This window comes from Erinaceus europaeus, chromosome 6 (genome assembly GCF_950295315.1).
Source record: "Erinaceus europaeus chromosome 6, mEriEur2.1, whole genome shotgun sequence".
Taxonomy (NCBI): domain Eukaryota; kingdom Metazoa; phylum Chordata; class Mammalia; order Eulipotyphla; family Erinaceidae; genus Erinaceus; species Erinaceus europaeus.
In genome coordinates this window covers 50,301,605-50,324,347 of record NC_080167.1, presented here as the reverse complement: position 1 = coordinate 50,324,347, position 22,743 = coordinate 50,301,605, and the positions used below count along the sequence as shown (strand labels likewise).

The following is a 22,743-nucleotide window of genomic DNA, read 5'->3' as shown; positions in this document are numbered from 1 at the left end:
GTGCCTACTTGAAAAAAAAAGTTTCTCTCGTGGGATGGGCAACTAAAACGAGCCGCTCAGTGTGTCATGGCTATTGGAGTCTGCCCTAGCTGTCCTTCATCACCGAAGGAAGTTGAGGGCCTCGGGAGGCGGGGAGACCTGGTGCGTGGGATCTGGCACTCGCTGGGGCAGCCTCTTCCTTACCACCGCCCCTCGCCCCGCCCCCACTGGCAGCCGGGCCGCGCTGGTGAGTGGCGGGCGGGAGGGCCGGCGGGCGAAGGAGGTGGGGGAACTGAGGGAAGGCGGGCCCTCGGCTGAGAGCTGGTGGGGGAGGGGAGGGGGAGCCCGAGCGCTGGAGTTGGTGCTGGGAAACCCGGAGCTAATGTTGACAACAGGCTCGAGGTGAGTCCCGGGAACCCTCCTGCCACTCGGCACCAACGACCCGGGGGAAGCGGGACCAGGGGTGTGGGGGGGGGCACCGGCCTGGACTCCTACTCGCGGGGGGCGGGGGGAGGAGGACCCCTGAGGCGACTGGGCTCCGCGGCGCTCCGGGGGTGGCTCCGGCGTCGTCCCCCTCAGACCGCTCGGGTCGCCGCTCTCCTCCCGACGCGGGAAGCTCCGGGCCGGGGCTGGCCTGAGGGGCGCTCGACGCCGGGGCTGGGCCTCGGGGCCGGCGGCAGGCTGAGGGTGCTGGGGGGTGTGGAGGCGACGAGGGGAGCTCGGGGCGAGCTCCGGAGGCGCCGGGGGGAGGCGAGGACGAGGAAGCGGGGCGGGAGCGCGTGTGGGAGGATGTGGAGCCGCAGCCGAGCCCGGGAGGATCGGGGCTCGCTGCCGGGCGGGGAGGGCGGGCTCGGTGGGAAGTTGGGGTCGGGGCGAAGGTGACCGTGGGCACCCGCGGGAAGGGGGAGGTCGAGGCGGGGGGCGGGATGGGTGGAGGATGTGCACCCAGAGTCAGGACCTGTGGGGTTTGTGTGTCCAGAGGACGGGATTTGGAGGCGGGGGGCTCTGGGATGGCGGGCGTGGAGTTGATGCCTTGGAGCCCCCATCGTTCCACCTTCCCGGGCTGGACTCCCGGGACTCGCTCGTTGGAACCGAGGCGCCCCCAGAGGGGGACCCAGGGTCTCTGATCTCCAACTGGGCCGCCGTTGGCTTCCAGGCTTGGGGGTGGGGGGTCTCCATTGGGGCCCAGCAGCTGCTCCCTTGGGCTGTGGGACCTGTGTATCGCGATGCCTGTGCTCAGAGCACGGCCCTCAGCCTCGCCGGCGTCCCGCGTCCCGGGGCCCCTCCTGCGGCTCCCCTAGAAGGGACCCAGCGGGTGTAGCTCCGCGCTGCTGAACTCTGCTGACAGGTCGCAGAGCTTTGCGCTCGGGCTTCTCCGCGCAGGACGCGCTTCAGAGAGGGCACCAGGGGAGGTGGTGCCCCTGGGCAGCAGCCGCCCCGAGAACTTTCGGGGGGGGGGCGAGGACGCGAGGGGTTCCCGAGCAGCCCGAGGGTGATTGCCAACCCGATCCATATGGTACTGTGCAGGGAAAGGGCTGTAGAAGGGAAACACCCCCTTTTCTCCGCCCTCTCTCCCCGGCACTCCCACCGGTATTATCGGTTTTACTTGTAAAGTCGTTTTCTTTCTTTGCGAAGTTCAGAGTACAGTTAGCAAGCTGAATGAAGCATACAGTCCAAGAGCCTGGGCACTGTAGTGGGAGCTAGGAAGGTGTCTGTAAAGCCTGGCTTAATCTTTTAAGGACCGCCCGGGTTTTTAATTGTTCTCAGCTAGTTGTGTTCCATTTAAAAGACTACTCATTTCTACCTCGATTATTTTGAAACAAAAATCCGTAAAGTCCTCTGTTTTTTTTATTGAAAAGCTTGCTAGTCGTGTTTGGCTGTTTATGAAAGCATGGATTTATTAAAGGAGTGCCAAGAATTTTAACATTTCGCAAAAAAATATGTAATTCAGAACTCTTAATTTTTATTCTGATTGACATACCGGTTTGAATCGTGCCGCCTTTGTATTTTACTTGTTAAATCTTAACGTTAAGTTGCATAGTGGAAAAGAGCACTGGATGGTGAGCCTTGTGCTAGCTACTGAGCAACATAATCTTGGACAGGTCATTCTGCTGCTACTTCGTGTTAGAGAATTGAAGTAGGTAAAAGTCTGATAACTTTTCAGTGTTCTGTGTGGAAGAAAATAAATTACTTCCCTCATTTTGGCTACTCTGTTGGAGGTTTAAGAACACTAGAAGATAGTAGTTATCTCCATTTTATCTCTGAATGGACTTGAGCACTTAAAGTAACCAGCAGATTACAGAATTGGGTTGCATGCTTTCTGTCTGACTTCAAAAGATATGCTCATATATCTTGTTGCTATCTTTAAAATTTTTGTCACATTGTTCTCAAGTTAAGTTGAAAGTCTACTTTGAGTATGTTTTCAAATAAAAGGATGAAATGACTCAAGAAAAGATAGCAGTACCAAAACTTAAATGGTCTTACTAAGAATCTAATTTGTGAATGCCTGCTTCAGTTTATTTGGCTTGATATTTACACATTCATTTTGTGGGGGCTGGGTGCTGGTGGTGCACTCAGCTGCATGTGTCACCATGCACAAGCCCTCGGATTCAAATCCTGGGTTCCCACCTTTCAGTTTTTCTCTGTCCTATCAAATATAAGAACAAAGATAAGTAATAAAGCAATAAAAATATTTTGTGGCCAATAAGATTCACAAAATGCAGCCTGAGAAGTGATGCAGTGGGTAAGGTGTTGGATTCTCAAGTATGAGGTCCCGAGCTTATTCCCTGGCATTGCATGTGATAGAGTGTAACTCTGGTATTTTTTTTTTTTTTCCCCTCCAGGGTTATCACTGGGGCTCAGTTACCTGCACTGCGAATCCACTACTCCTGGAGGATATTTTTTTCCCCTTCTGTTGCCCTTGTTGTTTATCATTGTTATTATTGTTATTGCTGCTGTTGTTGGATAGGACAGAGAGAAATGGAGCGAGGAGGGGAAGATAGAGAGGAGGAGAGATAAGACACCTACAGACCTGCTTCACTGCCTGTGAAGGGACCCCCCTGCCCCCCCCCCCCATTTTTTGTTTTACCAGAACATTGCTCAGCTTAGATTTACGGTAGTGTGAGGATTAAACCTGGGACTTTGGAGGCTCAGGCATGAAAGTCTCTTAAAAGATTGGGAGACTCTTTTGATGATTCTTGGGGTCGGATGGTAGCGCAGTGGGTTAAACTCATATGGCGCCAAGCACAAGGACCAGCGTAAGGATCCTGGTTTGAGTCCCCGGCTTCCCACCTGCAGGGGGTGGCTACAAGGGTGGTAAAGCAGGTCTGCAGGTGTCTATCTTTCTCTCTCCCCTCTTGTCTTCCGCTCCTCTCTCTGTCTTATATAACAACAACAGCAACAGCAATAACAGTAACAAGGGCAACAAAAATGGGGAAAATGGCCTCCAGGAGCAGTGAATTCGTAAAGCAGGTACCTAGCACCAGCAATAACCGCGGAGGCAAAAAAAAAAAAAAAAAAAGATGATTCTGATTCCAACTGAGTTTCTTCATGTTTTAACAGTTTTTTTAAGTCCAGTTTTATTTTACCAGAGCACTCCTTAGTTCTGGTTTATGGAGGTGTGGGGATTGAGCTTGAGACCATGGAACCTCAGGCATGAGAGTCTCTTGCAGAATCATTATGCTGTCTCCTCCACCCAGAGCTTAAGTTTTTAGTAGTACTTTAATAGTGGTTTACTAGATTATCAGGTAAGAGGGCTTATAGTTCCATATTGCATTCACCACTAAAGTTCTGTGATTCCCCCCCAAGCAGTGGTTAATTTTTAATGCTAAGATAGCATTAAATTCATTGTAGACTCTGATGTTCTTTATTATCTGAGGATTGTAGTTCTTTGCAATGTTGATATTTTTCTTGTTGTTTGATATCAGAAAATAAAAATGTTGTTTTTCTTTGCTGCCAAGACAGCACAGCACATTCACAAGCTCAGCAGGCTCTTTTTCTCTAGAGTGTGTGTGTGTCAGAGACAGGTAAGCACCACAGCAATGCTCCACTGCTCTTGAGACTTCCTTTTACAAAATGCTGCCTTGTGGCTGCAGGGGGTGGGGTGGGATTTGAACCCAAATCCTTGTGCATGGTAAAGTATGCTCTCTATTTGGTAAGCTACCTCCTAGCCCCAGAAAATATAAATTCTGTATAAACATTTCTCTTTCTCTCTCTTTTTTTTTTTTTAACCAGAGCACTGCTCTGCTCTGGCTTATGATGGTGCGGGGGATTGAACCTGGGACTTGATGGAGCCTCAGGCTTGAGAGTCTGTTTTCATAGCCATTATGCTGTCTACCCCCACCAAACATTTCTCTCTCTCTCTCTCTCTCTCTCTCTCTCTTTTTTTTTTTTTTGCCTCCAGGGTTATTGCTCGGGCTTGTTGCCTGCACCACAAATCCACTGCTCCTGGAGACTATTTTTCCCCCTTTTGTTGCCATTGTTGTTTTATCATTGTTGTGGTTATTATTATTGTTGTTGCTGTCATTGGGTAGGACAGAGAGAAATGGAGAGAGGAGGGGAAGATGGGGGGAAAGAAAGATAGACACCTGCAGATCTGCTTTACCCCCTGTGAAGCGACTCCCCTGCAAGGTGGGGAGCCGGGGGCTCGAACCGGGATCCTTATGCCTGTCCTTGCACTTCAGGCCACGTGTGCTTAGCTCTCTGCACTACCACCCGACTCCCCAAACATTTCTCTTTTTAAAAATATTTTATTAACTTATTGGATAGATAGAGAAACTGAGGGAGGGAGATAGGGAAGGAAAGAGACAAAGAGACACCTGCAGCCCTGCTTCACTACTTGTGAAGCTTTCCCCCTGCAGGTGGGGGACCAGGGGCTTAAACCTGGGACCTTGCACACTGTATCCTGTGTGCTTAACCAGATGTGCCACTACCTGGTCCCTAGACATTTTTTGCCTATTATACAAATAGTCCTAAATAAAATTGTATTGTTACCACATAATTATCTTGTCCCCATATATTTCAGCAGAAATCTTTAAACAGTTATAAACGATACAGTATTGCTTAGTCTTTATCATGGACTTTATATACTCTAAGATTCATAATTCTGTGTCTTATTGTATCTTACCAAGTCTTCCAGCTAACTGTTTCTCGCAAGGTCTGTAATGGTACTCTCAAGGTATGTAATGACTGGTTGAGACGGATTCAGATTCCAACTGCCATCCGCTCTGTAGGCCCTGGTCAAGTTACTTGACTGGGTCTCACCTTTTCTAATTTATAAAACAGAGAAGATAATACTCTCTTCATAAAGATTTTATTATTAAATGAGCTTATTATTAAATGAGTTAATGTTTGTTAGGTATTTACTGTGGTATCAGTGAGTGGTAGCTAGCTACTCATCTTTAAAAAGTTTGCTTTCTGTAAGGCATGCTGTTTTCATATTGAAAGTGGGTACTTATTTGTAGCTGTGTAAAAATTGCTAACTATGCTCCCAGGTAATAGAAAGGGTTCATCTTGGGTGGGGGTATAGCATAATGGTTATGCAAAGAGACTCTCATGCTTGAGGCTCTCAAGTCCCAGATGCAATCTCCCACACCACCATAAGCCAGAGCTGAGCAGTGCTCTGGTAAAAAAAAAAAAAAAAAGAAAGGGTTCATCTTGGGGCTGGGTAGTGGCGCACCAGGTTGAGCACACACATTACAGTGCACAAGGACCCAGGTTCAAGCCCCTGGTTCCCACCTGTGGAGGGAAGGATTCATGAATGGTGAAACAGGGCTACAGGTATCTCTCTCCCTCTTTATCTCCCCCTTCTCAATTTCTCTCTGTCTCTGTCCAATAATAAATAAATAAATAATATATATATATAAAAGAAAAGATTAATATTTTCCAACATTAGTTGTGCTTTTTCATATTTTAATGACTGGCAGGATTAACAGCCTCTTAAGCTTTTGGATATCACTTTTAAAACTGATACATAAGAAAAAAAAGAAGATACATAAGGGGGTCCAGGCAGTGACGCACCTGGTTAAGCACACTCATTAATGTGCACAAAGACCCAGGTTCAAGCCCCTGGTCCCAACCTGCAGGGGGAAAGCTTCACGAATGGTGAAGCAGGGCTACAGGTGTCTCTGTCTCTCTCTCAATCTCCCCCACTCCTCTCAATTTCTCACTGTCTCAATCTAATAAAAAAAAAGATAAAAATGATACATGAGAGCCGGAGAAAGCATAATGATTATGCAAAAGACTTTCATGCCTGAGGCTCTGAGGTCCCAGGTTCAATCCCTATCACCATTTTGAGCCAGAGCTGAGTAGTTCTTTGGTCTTTCACTGTGTTTTTTTTCCTCTTTCTTTCATTAAAATAAAATTAAAATATAATAATTTTTTTTTAATGATATGTGAAACATGGAAGCGAGGAATGAGAGGGCAAAAGGAAAAAAAAAGGACCAGGTGACTAAGAGAAGGTATAAACTATGGCATGTACCTCCAAAAAGTACTTGGGAAGTAGGTCTGCAAGTCTAGGCTGGAAAATGCTTTGCATATTTATAAAATATTATTGTAACTTTTATTTGCTAATTAAGTTTACTGATATAATTTAAAATACATATTTGAGAATGCTAATATATGTATTATAATATATATACATATATATATTGCATATTTATTTATTTGCCTCCAGGGTTATTGCTGGGGCTCAGTCCCTGTACTAGGAATACACTGCTCCTGGAGGCCATTTTTCCCCATTTTTGTTGCCCTTGTTATTATTGTTATATTGTTGTTATTGCTGCTGCTGTTGTTGAATAGGTCAGAAAGAAATCAAGAGAAGAGGGGGAGAGAGAGGTAAACACTTGCATACCTGTTTCACCTCTTGTCAAGCGACCCCCCTGTAGGTGGGGAGCTGGGGGCTTGAACCGGTATCCTTAAGCTAGTCCTTGTGCTTTGCACCGTGTGTGCTTAACTCACTGCACTACCGCCTGCCCCTCTATATATTTATTTATTTTTTACCAGAGCCCTGCTCATCTCTGGTTTGTGGTGCTGGGGTTTGAACTTGGGAATATTGATGTGTCAGGTGTGAAAGTCTTTTTGTATGACCAGTATACTATCTCCCCAACCCTATTTTTCAGTTTTAATAAAAAAAAAAAGGAATTTAAATTATCTTAGACTTCTTAAAGAAAATATTTTTATTGTATATAGTCTTTAGGTGATTGAGGATGTTAATTGAAAACAACAAATTTAGATTTTTTTAAATTTCTTTTTGATGTTTATTCATTTTTGTCACCCTTGTTTTATTGTAGTTAGTATTGTTATTGATGTTGTCATTGCTGGATATGATAGAGAGAAATGGAGAGAGGAGGGGAAGACAGGGATGGGGAGAGAAAGATAGACACCTGCAGACCTGCTTTACTGCCTGTGAAGCGATTCCCCTGCAGGTGGGGAGCTGGGGGCTTGAAATGGGATCCTCATTCCGGTCCATGTGCACATAGCCCACTGTGCTACCACTCACAAATTTAGATTTTAGGTGAATTTATTAAAGAGTCAAACTGAGGACTTGAGTCCAGGAAAGGACTGGATCCCAGTCCTACATTGCTCTGAGAGAACTGGCTCCAAAATTGGGTCCTGGCATGGGGTTTTATACCCTGTGCATATGTGCAGGGAGCTTACAGTAAATATTTTTAGGAATTCTACAAAGAAGAATGAGTCAGACAACATGTCCCCTATCTTGGTGTTATCTATACAGGGAGTCAACCTAGCTAGGTCATTGACATCCCCCACACCCGATCTCCATTAACCTGCTCTTGCCACAACTGGGGTTCGTGCACTGTGGACTATTTTTTGTGTATCTGTGATGGTTAGTGAAGATCATGTCTTCGGTTATTGTGTCCTTGCCCCTCCACATAGTTAGGGGATTGGGGGATAGGGCCTCCTGACAGAACTGGAGCAGCTGAGTTCTGACCTTTGGCTCTCACAAATGCCTTAGAAAGACAATGGTTTTAGGCAGATTAAAATTGATATGATTCAGACAAGTCAGTCTTTAACAAGGAGTTAAAATATGAAACTGTCCATAAAAGAAACAAGAACACCAGTTCCAAGCAGAGAAATGTATTTTTAGAAAACTGAAATCCTGGCTTTTGCTGGCTAATACATTTTTTTTTGTTGTTTTAGAGTTTATTTTCAGTTAACTGTGTAGATTTTGTGTGAAAGACCAGAACAATGCAGTGGATTTCTTTGATAACGAAAATGTGCCATATCTACCTTGTCCGATGTGGTCACCACTATTTATGTGTGGAAATAAGCACTTGAAATATGGACACTGACTGGTGACTGAATTTCCAGTTCTGTGTAACTTTAATTTATTTGTAAGTAACCACATGTGGCTAGTGCAGTGCTTTTCTTTCACTGGTGGTGATTTTGGCCCTGGGGATGTCTGGAATAAGTTTTGGCTGTCAGCACTGGGGGATGATGCTAAACTTTGTTCAGTGTACCGGAGAGCATCATCCTCATCAAAGACTTGTCTTCCCAATGTAGCAGTAGTGCTGAGGCTAAGAAACCTAGGCTGGTGGCTGCTGTGTTAACAGATTTAGAACAAAATATTTGCTTTTTTAAAAAAAATTTTTTTTTAATATTTGTTTTATTTATTCCCTTTTGTTGCCCTTGTTGTTTTATTGTTGCAGTTATTATTATTGTTGTCGTTGTTGGATAGGACAGAGAGAAATGGAGAGAGGAGGGGAAGACAGAGAGGGGGAGAGAAAGATAGGCACCTGCAGACCTGCTTCACCGCCTGTGAAGCGCGCTACTCCCCTGCAGGTGGGGAGCCAGGGTTCGAACCGGGATTCTTATGCCGGTCCTTGTGCTTTGCGCCACCTGCACTTAACCCACTGCGCTACAGCCCGACTCCCAAATATTTGCTTTTTTGTAATTATCACTGTGCTTGTCAGTTAATATGTCCAAGACATAAAGAGAAATTAAAGGTCTAATACAGTTTGAAACAGTTTTGTATTTGTGAGCCTTTATTGTCTGTTTTGTAATTTGACTTGTAGGAGGTTACATGGATTCTTCAACTGAAGTGTATGAAATAGTGTCACTTTTTTTTTTTTGGTGATCTTTTCTTTTAATATTTATTTATTCCCTTTTGTTGCCCTTGTTTTATTGTTGGAGTTGTTGTTATTGATGCCACTGTTGTTGGACAGGACAGAGAGAAATGGAGAGGGGAGGGGAAGACAAGAGATGGGGTGAGAAAGATAGACACCTGCAGACCTGCTTCACCACTTGCAGGTGGTGGGGAGCCGGGGGCTCGAAGCGGGATCCTTACACCGGTCCTTGCACTTTGAATGCCACCTGCGCTTAACCCGCTGTGCTACTGCCCGACTCCCTGAAATAGTGTCACTCTTTAATGGGTTGAGGAATATTGGGATTTAAACTGATCCAAAAACTTCTCAGATATGTATTGCCATATTTATAATTAATTGCTAAATTGTTTAGGAGTTGATAATAATTGAATCTGGGTGATGAGAATTTCCTTAGATAGTGCACTCTACTATTTGAGTTTACCTTGAATAAAAGAAAGTATAACAAAAAGTAGACATAGGCGGAATGAATAATGATGGGAAGTGAGCTGAGTGGCAACTTTTTAAAATTATTTTTACTTATTTATTGGATAAAAGACAACCAGAAATTGAGAAAAGGGGCAGATAGAGAGGGCTAGTGAAAGAGATACTTGCAGCCCTGCTTCATCACTCACATCGCCCTACAGGTGGGGACGGGCTCAAACCTGGGTCTTTGTGCACTGTAATATGTGCACTCAACCAGGTGTACTACCACCCAGCTCCAGCAATAACTTTCTTACTACAACAATAAAACAACAAGGGAAACAAAAGGGAATAAATAAATAAAAAAAATAAATATTAAAAAAATAACTTTCTTAAAGATTTTTTTTTTAATTACTTCATAAGAGAGAAATCAGAGCACCACTCTGTACTTGAGGCATCTGGAATCAAACTGGGAACCTCAGGTAGTCAAGTCTTGTACTCTACCAGCTTAGCTTTTTCTCCCTACCACACAGTAGGTTATTTTATTACCGAAATTGTCTTCACATTTAATCTCTCATGGTCAAGTTGTATTAAATATATTCTGCTTTAAAATGTGTTCACTTCACTAAGAGAAAAGGTCACTGTACCTACAAACTGACTTTCTTTTATTCCTGCAGATTGTCCTGGGTAACATAATGCCAGCTGAGCGTAAAAAGCCAGCAAATATGGAAGAAAAAGAATCTTTACTAAACAACAAGGAAAAAGACTGCAGTGAAAGGCGACCAGTGAGCAGCAGGGATAAGCCAAAAGACGAAGTCAAGCTTACTGTGAAGAAGGAAGTTATTAAGGTCCCTGAAGATAAAAAGAAGAAACTGGAAGAAGATAAGAGAAAAAAAGAAGACAAGGAGCGCAAGAAAAAAGAAGAGGAAAAGGTGAAGGCAGAGGAGGAATTGAAGAAAAAAGAGGAAGAAGAAAAAAAGAAACATGAAGAGGAAGAGAAGAAGAAGCAGGAAGAGCAGGCAAAACGGCAGCAAGAAGAGGAGGCTGCCCAACTGAAGTAAGTACATTCATTTTAACTACTGATGTGAAAGAATAGGATGACTGAGATGTTTTGGAAAAACTGGTTGGGGGAAAAGGAACAACCTTTAAGGATATTGCCTGCTGCCTTGAAAGTTGGGGATATTTTAATTTTTTTTTTTTTAAGATTTACTTATTTATCTAGAGCCTTGGGTGGTGACACACCTAGTTGAGTGCGCATATTACTAGGCACAAGGACCCAGGTTTGAGTCCCTGTTCCATACCCGCAGGGGGAAATTTCACAAGTGGGAAAGCAGGTCTGCAGATGTTTCTCTTTCTATTTTCCCTTCCCCTCTCAATTTCTGTCCTCTTAAAATAAAATAGAAAGGGATAAGGGAGGAAAAAATGGCTTCTTTCTTGCCTGGGGCTCTGTGGTCCTTGATTTGATCCCTGGATCCAGCATAAGCCAGAATTGAGCAGGGCTCTGGTGCCTTGTAGCTGTATGTGTATCACTGTCTCTTTTGGTCTTTCTCATTAAAATAAATAATATATAAAATATGAAAAAATAATAGAATTCTTCAAGTTGAAAATCTTTATTCTTTTTATTTTTTGTATTGCTACCAGAGTTATTGCTGGGCTTGTTGTCTGCAATGAATCCACTGCTCCTGGCATTTTTTTTTTTTTCTTGACAGAAATTGAGAGGGAAATAGGGTGGTGGAGAGGAAGAGAGGCAGAGAGGTGTCTGCAGTACTGTGTCACTGTTTTTGAAGCATTGTCCCTTGAACTTGGGTCATTGTGCATGGTAATGTGTGCACCAGTACCCAGCCCCAAAAATCTTTATTATTAGTTTTTTTAACACTAATTTATTTTGAATAGAGTCAGAAATTGAGAACGAAGATGACAGAGAGGGAGAGAAAGACTTGCTGACCTGTTTTGTCACTTGTGAAGTTGGGAGCTGGGGACTTGAACCCAGATCTTGGCACATTATGATATGTGCTCTACCAGATGTGCTACCTTTGAGCCCCAAAATTATTATTAATGGCTACTATTTGTTGACTGTTATGTGCCAGGCAATGTAGAAATTATATTAGTGTATATCCTTAAGGCAGTCATAGTGAAATTAAGTTTTATGATCCTCTACAGATTAATAAAACAAAGTATAGTGGGTTAGGTGACTTGCCTAAAGTCACAGTAAAAGACAGAGGAGGATTTGAACCTACTTTAGTCTTAACTTAAAAATTTTCACAGGGCAGGGGTAGATAACATAATGGTTATGAAAAGAGACTTTCATGTCTGAGGCATCAGGTCCCAAGTTCAATTCCCTGCACCACTATAAACCAGAGCTGAGCAGTGCACTGGTAAACAAACAAAAAATAACCAAAAACCAAAAAAAAAAATTTTTTTTTCCCCTTTAAAAACACTTATATAATGTCTCCTCACATCTTTATATAAGTCTCCGTTAGCCTTGTAAATCTGTGCAAATAATGTACTGTCCTCATGGGACTATCTGAGTAATAAAAATAGTACTTATTCAATAGTAGGAGCTCTTCTTTATATACAATAACTTAAAATACTGTTTGCAAACCTGCATTTCCATAGACCTCTAATACAGTCTAGTCACCTACTTACAGAGTTCTTTAATATCTCTGTTTACTTAATTTTAATTTTTTAAGCTTATTGCCACCAGGGTTATTGCTGGGGCTTGGTGCTGGCACTATGAATCCACCACTCCCAGTAGCCATTTCTTTTTTCCCTTTCTTTCTTCCCCTGTTTTTATTTGATAGGACAGAGAGAAATTAAGAGGAGAAGGAGAGATAGTGTGAGAGAAAAACACCTGCAGACATGTTTCACTGCTCATAAAGCCTCCCTGCTGCAAATGGGGATCAGGGGCTCAAACTTGGATTCTTGTGTAGGTCTTTGTGTATAGTACTGTGTGGGCTTAACAGGGTGCACCACTGCCAGGTGGGAAGCTAGGTACTCAACTGGGTTCCTTTGGTCAGTCCTTGCTCTTTGTGCCATTTGTGCTTAACCTGCTGTGCTACCACCTGGCCCCCCCCCCCCCACTTAATTAAATATTTAAGACTCAGGGTATTTTATAGTAGGTCTGGTTAGTGTTGAAGTGTCAGCAATTGGTATTTAACATCTCAGGTACTTTCAGTGCATTTTCTTTTCCATTTTAATTCGTAATTAATAGTAGGTTACAAGACTGTACGATTACAGTGTAATTCCACATATACCCACCACCAAAGTATCCTCACCCTCCCACCTTCCAAAGATAGTGACCATAGTTCTAACTGGTCTTAGAAACAGTTTGCTTAGGGGCAGTAGAAATAGCAAATAGTTATGCAAAAAGATTCTTATGCCCTGAGGCTTCAGAGGTCCAGGATCACCCCCCCACCACCATAAACCAGAGCTGAGCAGTGCTCTGGTAAAAGTTAAAGACAAAAGATGCTTGCTTCTGATTTTTTTCCTTCAGATGTGTGTGTATCAGATCTCTAAATTGCACATACGACTGAAACCATCTAGTACTTGTCTTTCATATCTTTACTAATTTTGCTAAACAGTTTCCTGAAGTTTTTTCCATTTTATCCCAAAGGACACATAACTTCTTTTTCTCCTTCTTCTTCTTCTTCTTCTTCTTCTTCTTCTTCTTCTTCTTCTCTCTCTCTCTCTCTCTCTCTCCATATATATATATATTGCTTTCAGGGTTATTGCTGGGGCTTGGGGCCTGCACTATGAACCCACTGCTCCTAGAGAATTTTTTTCCCCTTTTGTTGCCTTTGTTGTTTATCGTTGTTATTAGTATTGTTACTGCTGTCATTGTTGTTGGATAGGACAGAGAGAAATCAAGGAAGAGGGACAGGGAGAAGGAGGGAAAGACACCTGCAGACCTGCTTCACTGCTCGTGAAGCCACCCCCTGCAGGTGGGGAACTGGGCTCAAACCGGGATCCTTATGCCAATCCTTGCGCTTTGCTGCCATGTGCACTTAACTCGGTGTGCTACTGCCTGCCTCCCTTCTTTTTAAAATATTTTATTGTGGTCCAGAGGTGGCACAGTGGATAAAGCATTGGATTCTCAAGCATGAGGTTCCGAGTTCAATCCCTGGCAGCACATGTACCAGAGTGATGCCTGGTTCTTTCTCTTCCTCTTATCTTTCTCATTAATAAATAAATAAATTCTAAAAATAAATTAAAATAAAATATTTTATTTATTAATGAGAGAGATAGGAGAGAAGGAAAAAACATACCACTCTGGTACATTTACTGCTAGGGAATGAACTCAGGATCTCATGCTTGAGAGTCTTGTTTTTTATCTACTACACCACCTCCTGGATCACTAACCCATAACTTCTTTATCATCTGTTGATGAACATTTAGGCTGCTCCACTCTTTGGCTATTGTGAATGATACAGCTATGAACATAGGGGTGCATATGTCCCTTTGAATTAGTGTTTGAATATTTTACATAAATGCCTGAGAGTGGTATTGCTGGATCATAAAGGTAGTGCATTTTTCTTTCAGTCAGTCAGTCAGTCAGTCAGTCAGTCAGTCAGTCAGTCAGTCAGTCAGTCAGTCAGTCAGTCATTTATTTATTTCCAGAGCACTACTCAGCTTTGGTTTATGGTGATGCTGTGGATTGAACATGCAGCCTTTGGTGCCTGAGACATGAAAGTGTTTTTGTGTAACCATTATGCGACCTTCCCAGCCTGACCTTCCCAGCCTGCGTTCCCTTTTCCCTCCCCTTCCCTCCTCTTCTCTCCCCTCTCCACCCCTTCCCTCCCCTCCCCTCCCCTCCCCTTCTCTCCCCTTCCCTCCCCTTCTTTTCTGACCTTCCACTTTATTGGGTAGAACAGAGAGGTTATGACAGGGAGATAGGGAGAAAGAAAGACACCTGCAGACCTGCTTCACTGCTCGTGAAGCTCCCCCCTTGTAGGGGAGGGAGCCAGGGTCTTGAACCCTGATCCTTATGAGGGTCCTTTCACTTTGTGTGCACTCAACCAAGTGTAATACTGCTTGGCCCCCACTTTCTTTACTTCTATAAATTTTTTAATTATTTATTTAATAGAGGCAGCCAGATAACGAGAAGGGAGGGGAAGATAGAGAGGAAGAGAGACAGACACCTGAAGACATGCTTCACCACTTGTGAAGCTTTCTCCCTGCAGGTGGGGACTGAGGGCTTGAACTCAGGTCCTTGCACATTGCAACATCTGCTCTCAACCAGGTGAGATACTACCCAGCCCCTCATTTGTTTATTTATTTATTATTGGATAGAGACAGAGAAATTAAGAAGGGATGGGGAGATAGTGAGGGAAAGAGACAGACACATGTAGCCCTACTTAACCACTCATGAAGCTTTCCCCCTGCAGGTGGGGTGACCAGGGACTTGAACTTGTGCCCATTGTAATGTGTGCACTTAACCAGGTGTGCCACTGCCTGGCCCCACATTCTTTCTTCTTTTTTTTTAATGTGACACTGAGGAATGAATGCAGGCTCTCACAAGTGTGTGATACCATTTAGTGCCCCCCCCAACCCAACTCTGTTATCATTAGAGAGAGAGTAGTAGATCACCATATGTAGAGTTATCTTGGTGCTGTACATGGCAGTTCCTCTGGTACCCAGGGACTCATGCCCAACAAGTCATGTGTTCTCAGGTGAGCAATCTCCTGGCCCCCATAATGCCCCCCCCCCCGTACCCCCTCTCTCTGTATAGAGACAGAAGCAAAGAAGAAAGAAACCATAGCATCTATATTTATTTCAGTGTGGTTAACCTGCTGTGCTACCGCTCGACTCCCAATTAATTTTTTTTTAGTGATTTAATAATGACTGACAAGATTGTGGGATAAGAGTACAGTTCCCACCACTAGACTTCCATATACCCTCCCCTACATTGAAAAGGTCCCTAGTCTTTATCCCTCTGGGAGTATGGACCAAAGATCTTTATGGGTTACAGAATGTGGGAGGTCTGGCTTCTGTAATTGCTTCTCTGATGGATATGGATGTTGACAAGTCCATCCATACTCCCAGCCAAGCATGCTGATTTTTATCTCTTGATAGTTACTTAGAATCCTTTATTTTACTGCATTTGGTAATATTAACATATTGCATCATACTTAAGTGATTGATAATATGCCATCTCTCCTCCTTTCTTCCTCCCATCAGGGTTATCTCTGTGGCATGCAACTCAAATCCACCAGTCCTAGCAGCCACCCCTGTCTTTTATTTGGGAGAGATAGAAATAAAGAGTGTGAGAAAGAAGGAGAGAGACACCTATGGCATTGCTCCTGCTGGTGAAGCTTCCCCCAGCCTGCATATGGGGACTGAGGGTTTGAACCTCTGGGCATCACTCATGGAAATGTTTGTACTCTAATAGGTGCACTGATGCCCAATCCCTAAAATGCCTTTAAAAGTGATAATATGGGAGTTGGGAGGTAGTGAAGCAGGTTAAGTGCAGGTGGCACGAAGCACAAGGACCTAAAGATGCCGGTTTGAGCCCCCAGCTCCCCACCTGCAGGGGAGTCTCTTCACAGGCGGTGAAGCAGTTCTGCAGGTGTCTTTCTCTCTTCCTCTCTGTCTTCCCCTCCTCTCTCCATTTCTCTCTGTCATATCCAACAATGACGACATCAATAACAATAATAATAACTATAGCAGCAATTAAATAAAAAATAAATAAAAGTGATAATATGGGACTGTTGTATCTTTTGTTCTTCTTGGATTCTGATGTTTATATTACTTTTTCATTGACTTTCAGTATTTGTCATTGATGCTTGAAAATATGCAGGGTATTTTATTGACTTGTTTGTTTTTTATATAGAGAGAAAGAGGAGTCTCTTCAGCTTCATCAGGAAGCTTGGGAACGGCATCAATTAAGGAAGGAACTTCGTAGCAAGAACCAAAATGCTCCAGACAACCGACCAGAAGAAAATTTCTTCAGCCGACTTGACTCAAGTTTAAAGAAAAATACTGCTTTTGTCAAGAAACTAAAAACTATTACAGAGCAACAGAGAGACTCCTTGTCCCATGATTTTAATGGCCTCAATTTAAGCAAATACATTGCAGAAGCTGTAGCTTCTATTGTGGAAGCAAAGCTAAAAATATCTGATGTGAACTGTGCTGTGCACTTATGCTCTCTTTTTCACCAGCGCTATGCCGACTTTGCCCCATCTCTTCTTCAAGTTTGGAAAAAGCATTTTGAAGCAAGGAAAGAGGAGAAAACACCTAACATTACCAAATTAAGAACTGATTTACGGTTCATTGCAGAACTGACAATAGTTGGGATTTTCACTGATAAGGAAGGGCTTTCCTTAATCTATGAACAGCTTAAAAGTATAATTAATGCTGACCGAGAATCCCATACTCATGTTTCTGTCGTGATAAGTTTTTGTCGACACTGTGGAGATGATATTGCTGGACTTATACCAAGGAAAGTAAAGACTGCTGCAGAGAAGTTTAATTTGAGTTTTCCTCCCAGTGAGATTATTAGTCCAGAGAAACAACAACCTTTCCAGAATCTTTTAAAAGAATACTTTACGTCTTTGACCAAACACCTTAAAAGGGACCACAGGGAGCTACAGAATACTGAGAGACAAAACAGGTGATTTTCAAATGTTTCTCAGAATTGAGAATTTGTTTTGGAGCTCATGCTTAAAAAATTTTAAAGTCTTCATGCCACTGAAAGAACTTGTGGAAAAGGGCTCATTGCAGGTGATTTCTTAATGTTCCAGGAAAATTTCAAAGTATTATAGTAGTTTTATAGTAGTTTACGCATATTTAGGACTATGTAATAGATTTTGTTTCTGCTTTTACAATAGGTTTCTGGCAGATATATGGTGATTTTTACTTTGTTAATGTATTTTCCTGTGATTTAAAAAACTTTTTTTGTTGAGGGGTGAATCTCTTACTGTCACCGTCACTTTATTTGCCTATCATTTTTGTTTTTTTCCCCTGTTCCTTCTCTATAAAAGGTTTCCTTGTTTTATATTTTAATTAATTGTGTCTTAAGAAATATGCCATTCATTGTTAGAAATTTAGTAATTTACATACCAGTACTTAGACCAGAAAATTGGAAAGTAGTGTACAAAATTATTGAAAAAGTAGTCACACAGAGTTATTATTGCTGTCATCATTGTTAGATAGGACAGGAAGAAATCGATAGAGGACACGAAAACAGGGAAAGATAGACACCTGTAGATCTGCTTCACTGCTTGTGAAGCAACCCCCCTATATGTAGGGAGCCGGGGGCTCAAACCGGGATTATTAAGCCGGTCCTTGCACTCTGTGCCATGTGCGCTTTTGTGCCATTGCCCGCCCCCCATTTCAACTTCTAAAGGGATATTATATATGCTTGTAGTGATTAGTGAAGAGACTTGCTTTATGGATCAATTTTATTATAAGACACTTTAGATGACTATATAGCATCTGCCTAGGAGCTATCAAGAAGTCCAAAGTTGATACATATGAACATAAGTTAATTGTTACGAAGTGTGTATAGAAAGTAGACAATGATAGTAGCACTTCACTGCGGCCTGAGTAAATTGCATGTTTGAGAATATGAAGTTGGTACCAATCAGAAATTATGGGGGAATACTCTTCTACTCCCTAAGCCTCCAGTTGGGGAGTTCAGATAGTAGTTTCTAGACAATGATTGAAGAAAAATAGGAATAGTACATGCTGGATGTATAGTTGATCATGGCCAATTTAGATGGAAGTTTACATGACTAGATTTGGGTGACTGATGGTCACTTGATGAAAACAAGATGGCAGTTGTATTCTTCTTTTTCCCTGTCACCAGTGTTATTACTGAGTCTCTGCACCTGCATGAAGAATCCCCTGCTCCTGGTGGCAGGCTGACTGGTGTTTTCTCACATGAGCGTGAGCACTCTCTTTCTGATCAATACGGGGATAAATTGAAAGGGATGGGGATAGAAAGGAAGAGCAAAAGAGAGACAGTTGCTGCATTTTCCCACTCTTTGTGAACCTTCCCCCTGCATGTGGAAACTGGGAACTTGAACCCAGATCCTTGCACATGGTATATGTATACTCCACCAGGTGTACCAATGCTGGGTCCTCCTTGATTCTTTAAAAAAAAAAAAGGGAGTCGGGCTGTAGCACAGCGGGTTAAGCACAGGTGGCGCTAAGCACAAGGACCCGCATAAGGATCCTGGTTCAAGCCCTGGCTCCCCACCTGCAGGGGTGTCGCTTCACAAGCGGTGAAACAGGTCTGCAGGTGTCTTTCTCTCCCTCTCTCTATCTTCCCCCTCCCCTCTCCATTTCTCTCTGTCCTATCCAACAACGACAACAATAATAACTACAACAGTAAAACAACAAGGGCAACAAAAGGGAATAAATAAATAAAAATAAATATAAAAAAATATTTTAAAAAAAGGGAAAATGATTGTCATCCTTATTTTATGCTTTTGAATAGAAGGACTGTTTAAGGGAGGTAGTTTCAGAATGTATTTTACAGTTTGAGGTTAAAAATGAAAATGGTAGTTTTTGATTAATTCTCACATATTTCAGGCTACTTAATTATGATTCAGTGCTTTGTCCTACTTGTCTTCCTTTAACTTCTACTTTATATATCACAAGTGATTTTGTGAGTATGCTTTGGTTACTTTTTTTTTTTTTTAAAGAAAAAGCTATTTAATATGTATATATATAATTTTAATGAAGGGGAGAGAAAGAGACAGAAAGACCAGATCTCTTCTGATCTCTGCCGTATGGTGATGGTGATTTACCCTGATCACCCAGTGTTAAGGATCTATTTGACAGAGTACCATAGATATAAGCTAATTTTTCTTGGAATATTTCCCAGAGGACCTTAGTGTGAACCATTCCAATGCCTGATGCATCTTTTTCTAGGAATTCAAGCTGAAATTTACTTCCCATAAAATGGGTCTACTCCCCACCCCCTACACACACAGAGATTGGGTGGTGGGTATCCATGAATTCACAGTTCAGTGAAGAAACGGAGACTAAGCATTTACACATTAAAAAAAAATTATATTTATTTATTTTCCCTTTTGTTGCCATTGTTTTTTATTGTTGTGGTGGTTATTATTGTTGTTGTTGTAATGTGTTCATTTAACTGGATGTGCCACTGCCTGCCCCTTCTAGCGATTTTGTTTTATTATTATATTTAAAATTTTTTTAATCTTTTTTAAAAAATATTTATTTTATTTATTTATTCCCTTTTGTTGCCCTTGTTTTATTGTTGTAGTTATTATTGTTGTTGTCGTTGTTGGATAGGACAGAGAGAAATGGAGAGAGGGAGGGGAAGACAGAGAAGAGGAGAGAAAGATAGACACCTGCAGACCTGCTTCACCGCCTATGAAGCGACTCCCCTGCAGGTGGGGAGCCGAGGTTCGAACCGGGATCCTTATGCTGGTCCTTGTGCTTTGTGCTACCTGCGCTTAACCCGCTGCACTACAGCCTGACTCCCATATTTAAAAATTTTGAAAAAATATTTATTTTCCCTTTTTGTTGCCCTTTTTTTTATTGTTGCTGTAGTTACTATTGTTGTTATTGATGTCGTCATTGTTAGATAGGACAAAGAGAAATGGAGAGATGAGGGGAAGGCAGAGAGGGGGAGAGAAAGATAGACACCTGCAGACCTGCTTCACCACCTGTGAAGCTTCTCCCTTGCAGATGGGGAACCAGGGGCTCGAACTGGGATTCTCATGCCAGTCCTTGCACTTCACGCCACGTGCGCTTAAGTTATTTCGTTTTTTTATGTGTTGTTTTATATGTTGTTTTATTAATGACAGAGAACAGCAGAACATCACTGTGGTACATTCAGTACCCCGGATTGAATCTGGGACCCTCTGCGCACAGGTTTGATGCTCCACTTGCTGATTGCCTCCCTGCTGCTTTTTTTTTTTTTTCCTCCCCTAGCATTGCCACCTCCTTTCAGATATCCTGCAAGTATGATTAAGTGATTTTGACAAACTTGCTTAATGGATATTTGAATACAATTTTGAGTACAATTTTGCTTTGCTATATTCTAGTGTTTTCTCACAAGACTGGAAGGCATCTGTAACTAGATCTATAGTGAAACCAAAAGAAAATTTAATTGTCATGAAAATTTGACAGAATATTAATGGAGATGAAAACTAGTAGATTTTTGTGATTAATTTTTCAAAAATTGGGCCATATATCTGTGTTATTTAGCATGGCTGCATGAGGTCAAAGCTAAACTAAACTTTTTTGTTCTTGCCAAGTTTTTTATTTTATTAAGAGAAGATCAAAATAATACTTGGCTTTGAAGTTCTTACCTCTTTTACAGTGGTCTCTGGCATTTTTTTCTCATGAAAATACTGCTTTACATTGATAGAATGCATCACATATGTGACTTGAATTAATTTTCACAGAACCCAGAGCAAAATAACTTATATTTTATAGGTGATAGATCAAATTTAAGGACTAAAGATTTTGCTTAATGTAACATAGATATCAAGTGACACGATCTGATTCTACTGTTTTTCCCATCTGCCAAGTACTAACTTCATCTCCATTAGTACATGTTTTTACTGAGTGTCTCATAAACACTTTAGTCATATTAGTCAAGTTGAATTTACACTAAAATAAAAAACCAAAAAGGAAAATTAAGGCATGGAGTTAATTGCCACCAGGCTTATCATTGTGGCTCAGTGCCAGCATTACTAATCCACTGCTCCCAGCATCCTTACCCCCCCCCCTTCTTTTCTACTGATAGGACAGAAATTGAGGGGAGGGGAGGGGAAGAGAGAGAAAGATAGACACTTGCAGATCTGCTTCACTGCTCATTGGAATGTCCCCTGCCAGTGACTCCAACTCAGGTCCTTTCCCTTTAGTAGCTTGTGCATTCAACCAGGTGTGCCTCTGTCCTGCCCCATGAGTTAATTTTGTGTTTATTGCTTGCTTTTTAATATTTACTTTAAAGAGTCATGTATTTCATATGAGATAGTGTTCATATAGGAAGGTTAAACCAAAGCACCACTCCAGTCTGGTGTGAGGGATTCAATCAGGAACATCAGGCATGCAAGTCCTACACTTTACCAGTTGAGCTATTTCCTGAGCTGTACTTTTTATATTTAAAATGGTGCCTATTGTAATCTCATGATACCATGAGGGTGGAGAATGAGCCTGTTTTTAAAACATTTAACTAAATAATCACTTTCACTCATTGAGTTACTTTTGGTTGTGACAGGGATGACAGCTATGACCTACAGGGCAGATCCAGTCTACCTGTAATTTTCAGTTGGTTGGGGGGGAAAAAATCAAAAGGATAATATTTTGTGAAATAATAAAATGATGTGGAGTTCAGGTTTTAGTGTCTCAGTAAAATTTCATTGGAACAAAGTTACACTTAGGCATTCTCTATGACTGCTGTTGTCTAAATCAGCAGATGGAAGAAAGACCACATGATCTGCAGAACCTAAAATATTAATTAACCAGACCTTTCTAGAAAAAATTCACTGACGACCCACCGACTTACAACATTTTCAGTAGACTGGTTTCAGTTCATCTTTCTGTAATGTATTTCTGAAGAGATGAAACAAAAATATGTGCTAGATTTGAAGAGAGATAGGGTATGATGAATAGTAACTAATTTGTGCTTGATTTGCCTGGTTCTTGTAATGGGAACTGATATTTCTAAAATGTTATTTGGGATGTTATACCATTTAAACACAAATTTATGTTAACAGGAATGGAGTAAGGTTGGAAAGTTTGAAAATTGTTCCAAACAAGCAGGGAAAGAAGTGTAAGTGTGGATATGAGTTTCAGGGCATCTTTCAGGTTAAAACAAACAAAAACCTGACTTATTTTCTTCACTGTTTCTAAGAAAAGTGACTGGAAATTAAAAATGTCAAATAAGGGCGGAGGGTAGATAGCATAATGGTTATGCAAACAGACTCTCATGCCTAAGGCTCCAAAATCTCAGGTTCAGTGCTCCATACCACCATAAGCCAGAGCTGAACAGTGAGTGCTCTGGTAACCAAAAAAAAAAAAAGCCAAATAATACTTCAGAAGATGACTTGCTTTGGGGTTTATAATTAACTCTTTGAAACCTAATGCATTATGGTTTATAAATTGTAAATGTTACATTCCTACATGGATGTTTAGTTGTAGAAAAAAACATAAGCCATAGATGTCTTAACTATCTGTCTTAACAAAAGCCATAGATGTCTTAACTATCTGTACTTAAATAGCAAGAATTTTACATTATGCAGTTTGAAATTTTGAATAG

General features: G+C 41.9%; 1 protein-coding gene across 2 annotated transcripts in view; it reads left to right on the top strand.

Annotated features, from left to right (window-relative positions):
* Nucleotides 1-299: 299 nt before the first annotated feature.
* Nucleotides 300-22,743, top strand: part of UPF2 (UPF2 regulator of nonsense mediated mRNA decay) — a 202,412-nt gene continuing 179,968 nt past the window's right edge. For both annotated transcript variants that reach the window (XR_009550246.1, XM_007524619.2), the window contains exons 1-3: nt 300-381; nt 10,178-10,557; nt 16,330-17,109. Coding sequence is in view for 1 of the 2 variants with exons in the window: in XM_007524619.2 (XP_007524681.1) it covers nt 10,196-10,557; nt 16,330-17,109 (1,142 nt within the window). In the remaining variant the exon portion in view is untranslated. The remainder of the gene's footprint in view (nt 382-10,177; nt 10,558-16,329; nt 17,110-22,743) is intronic.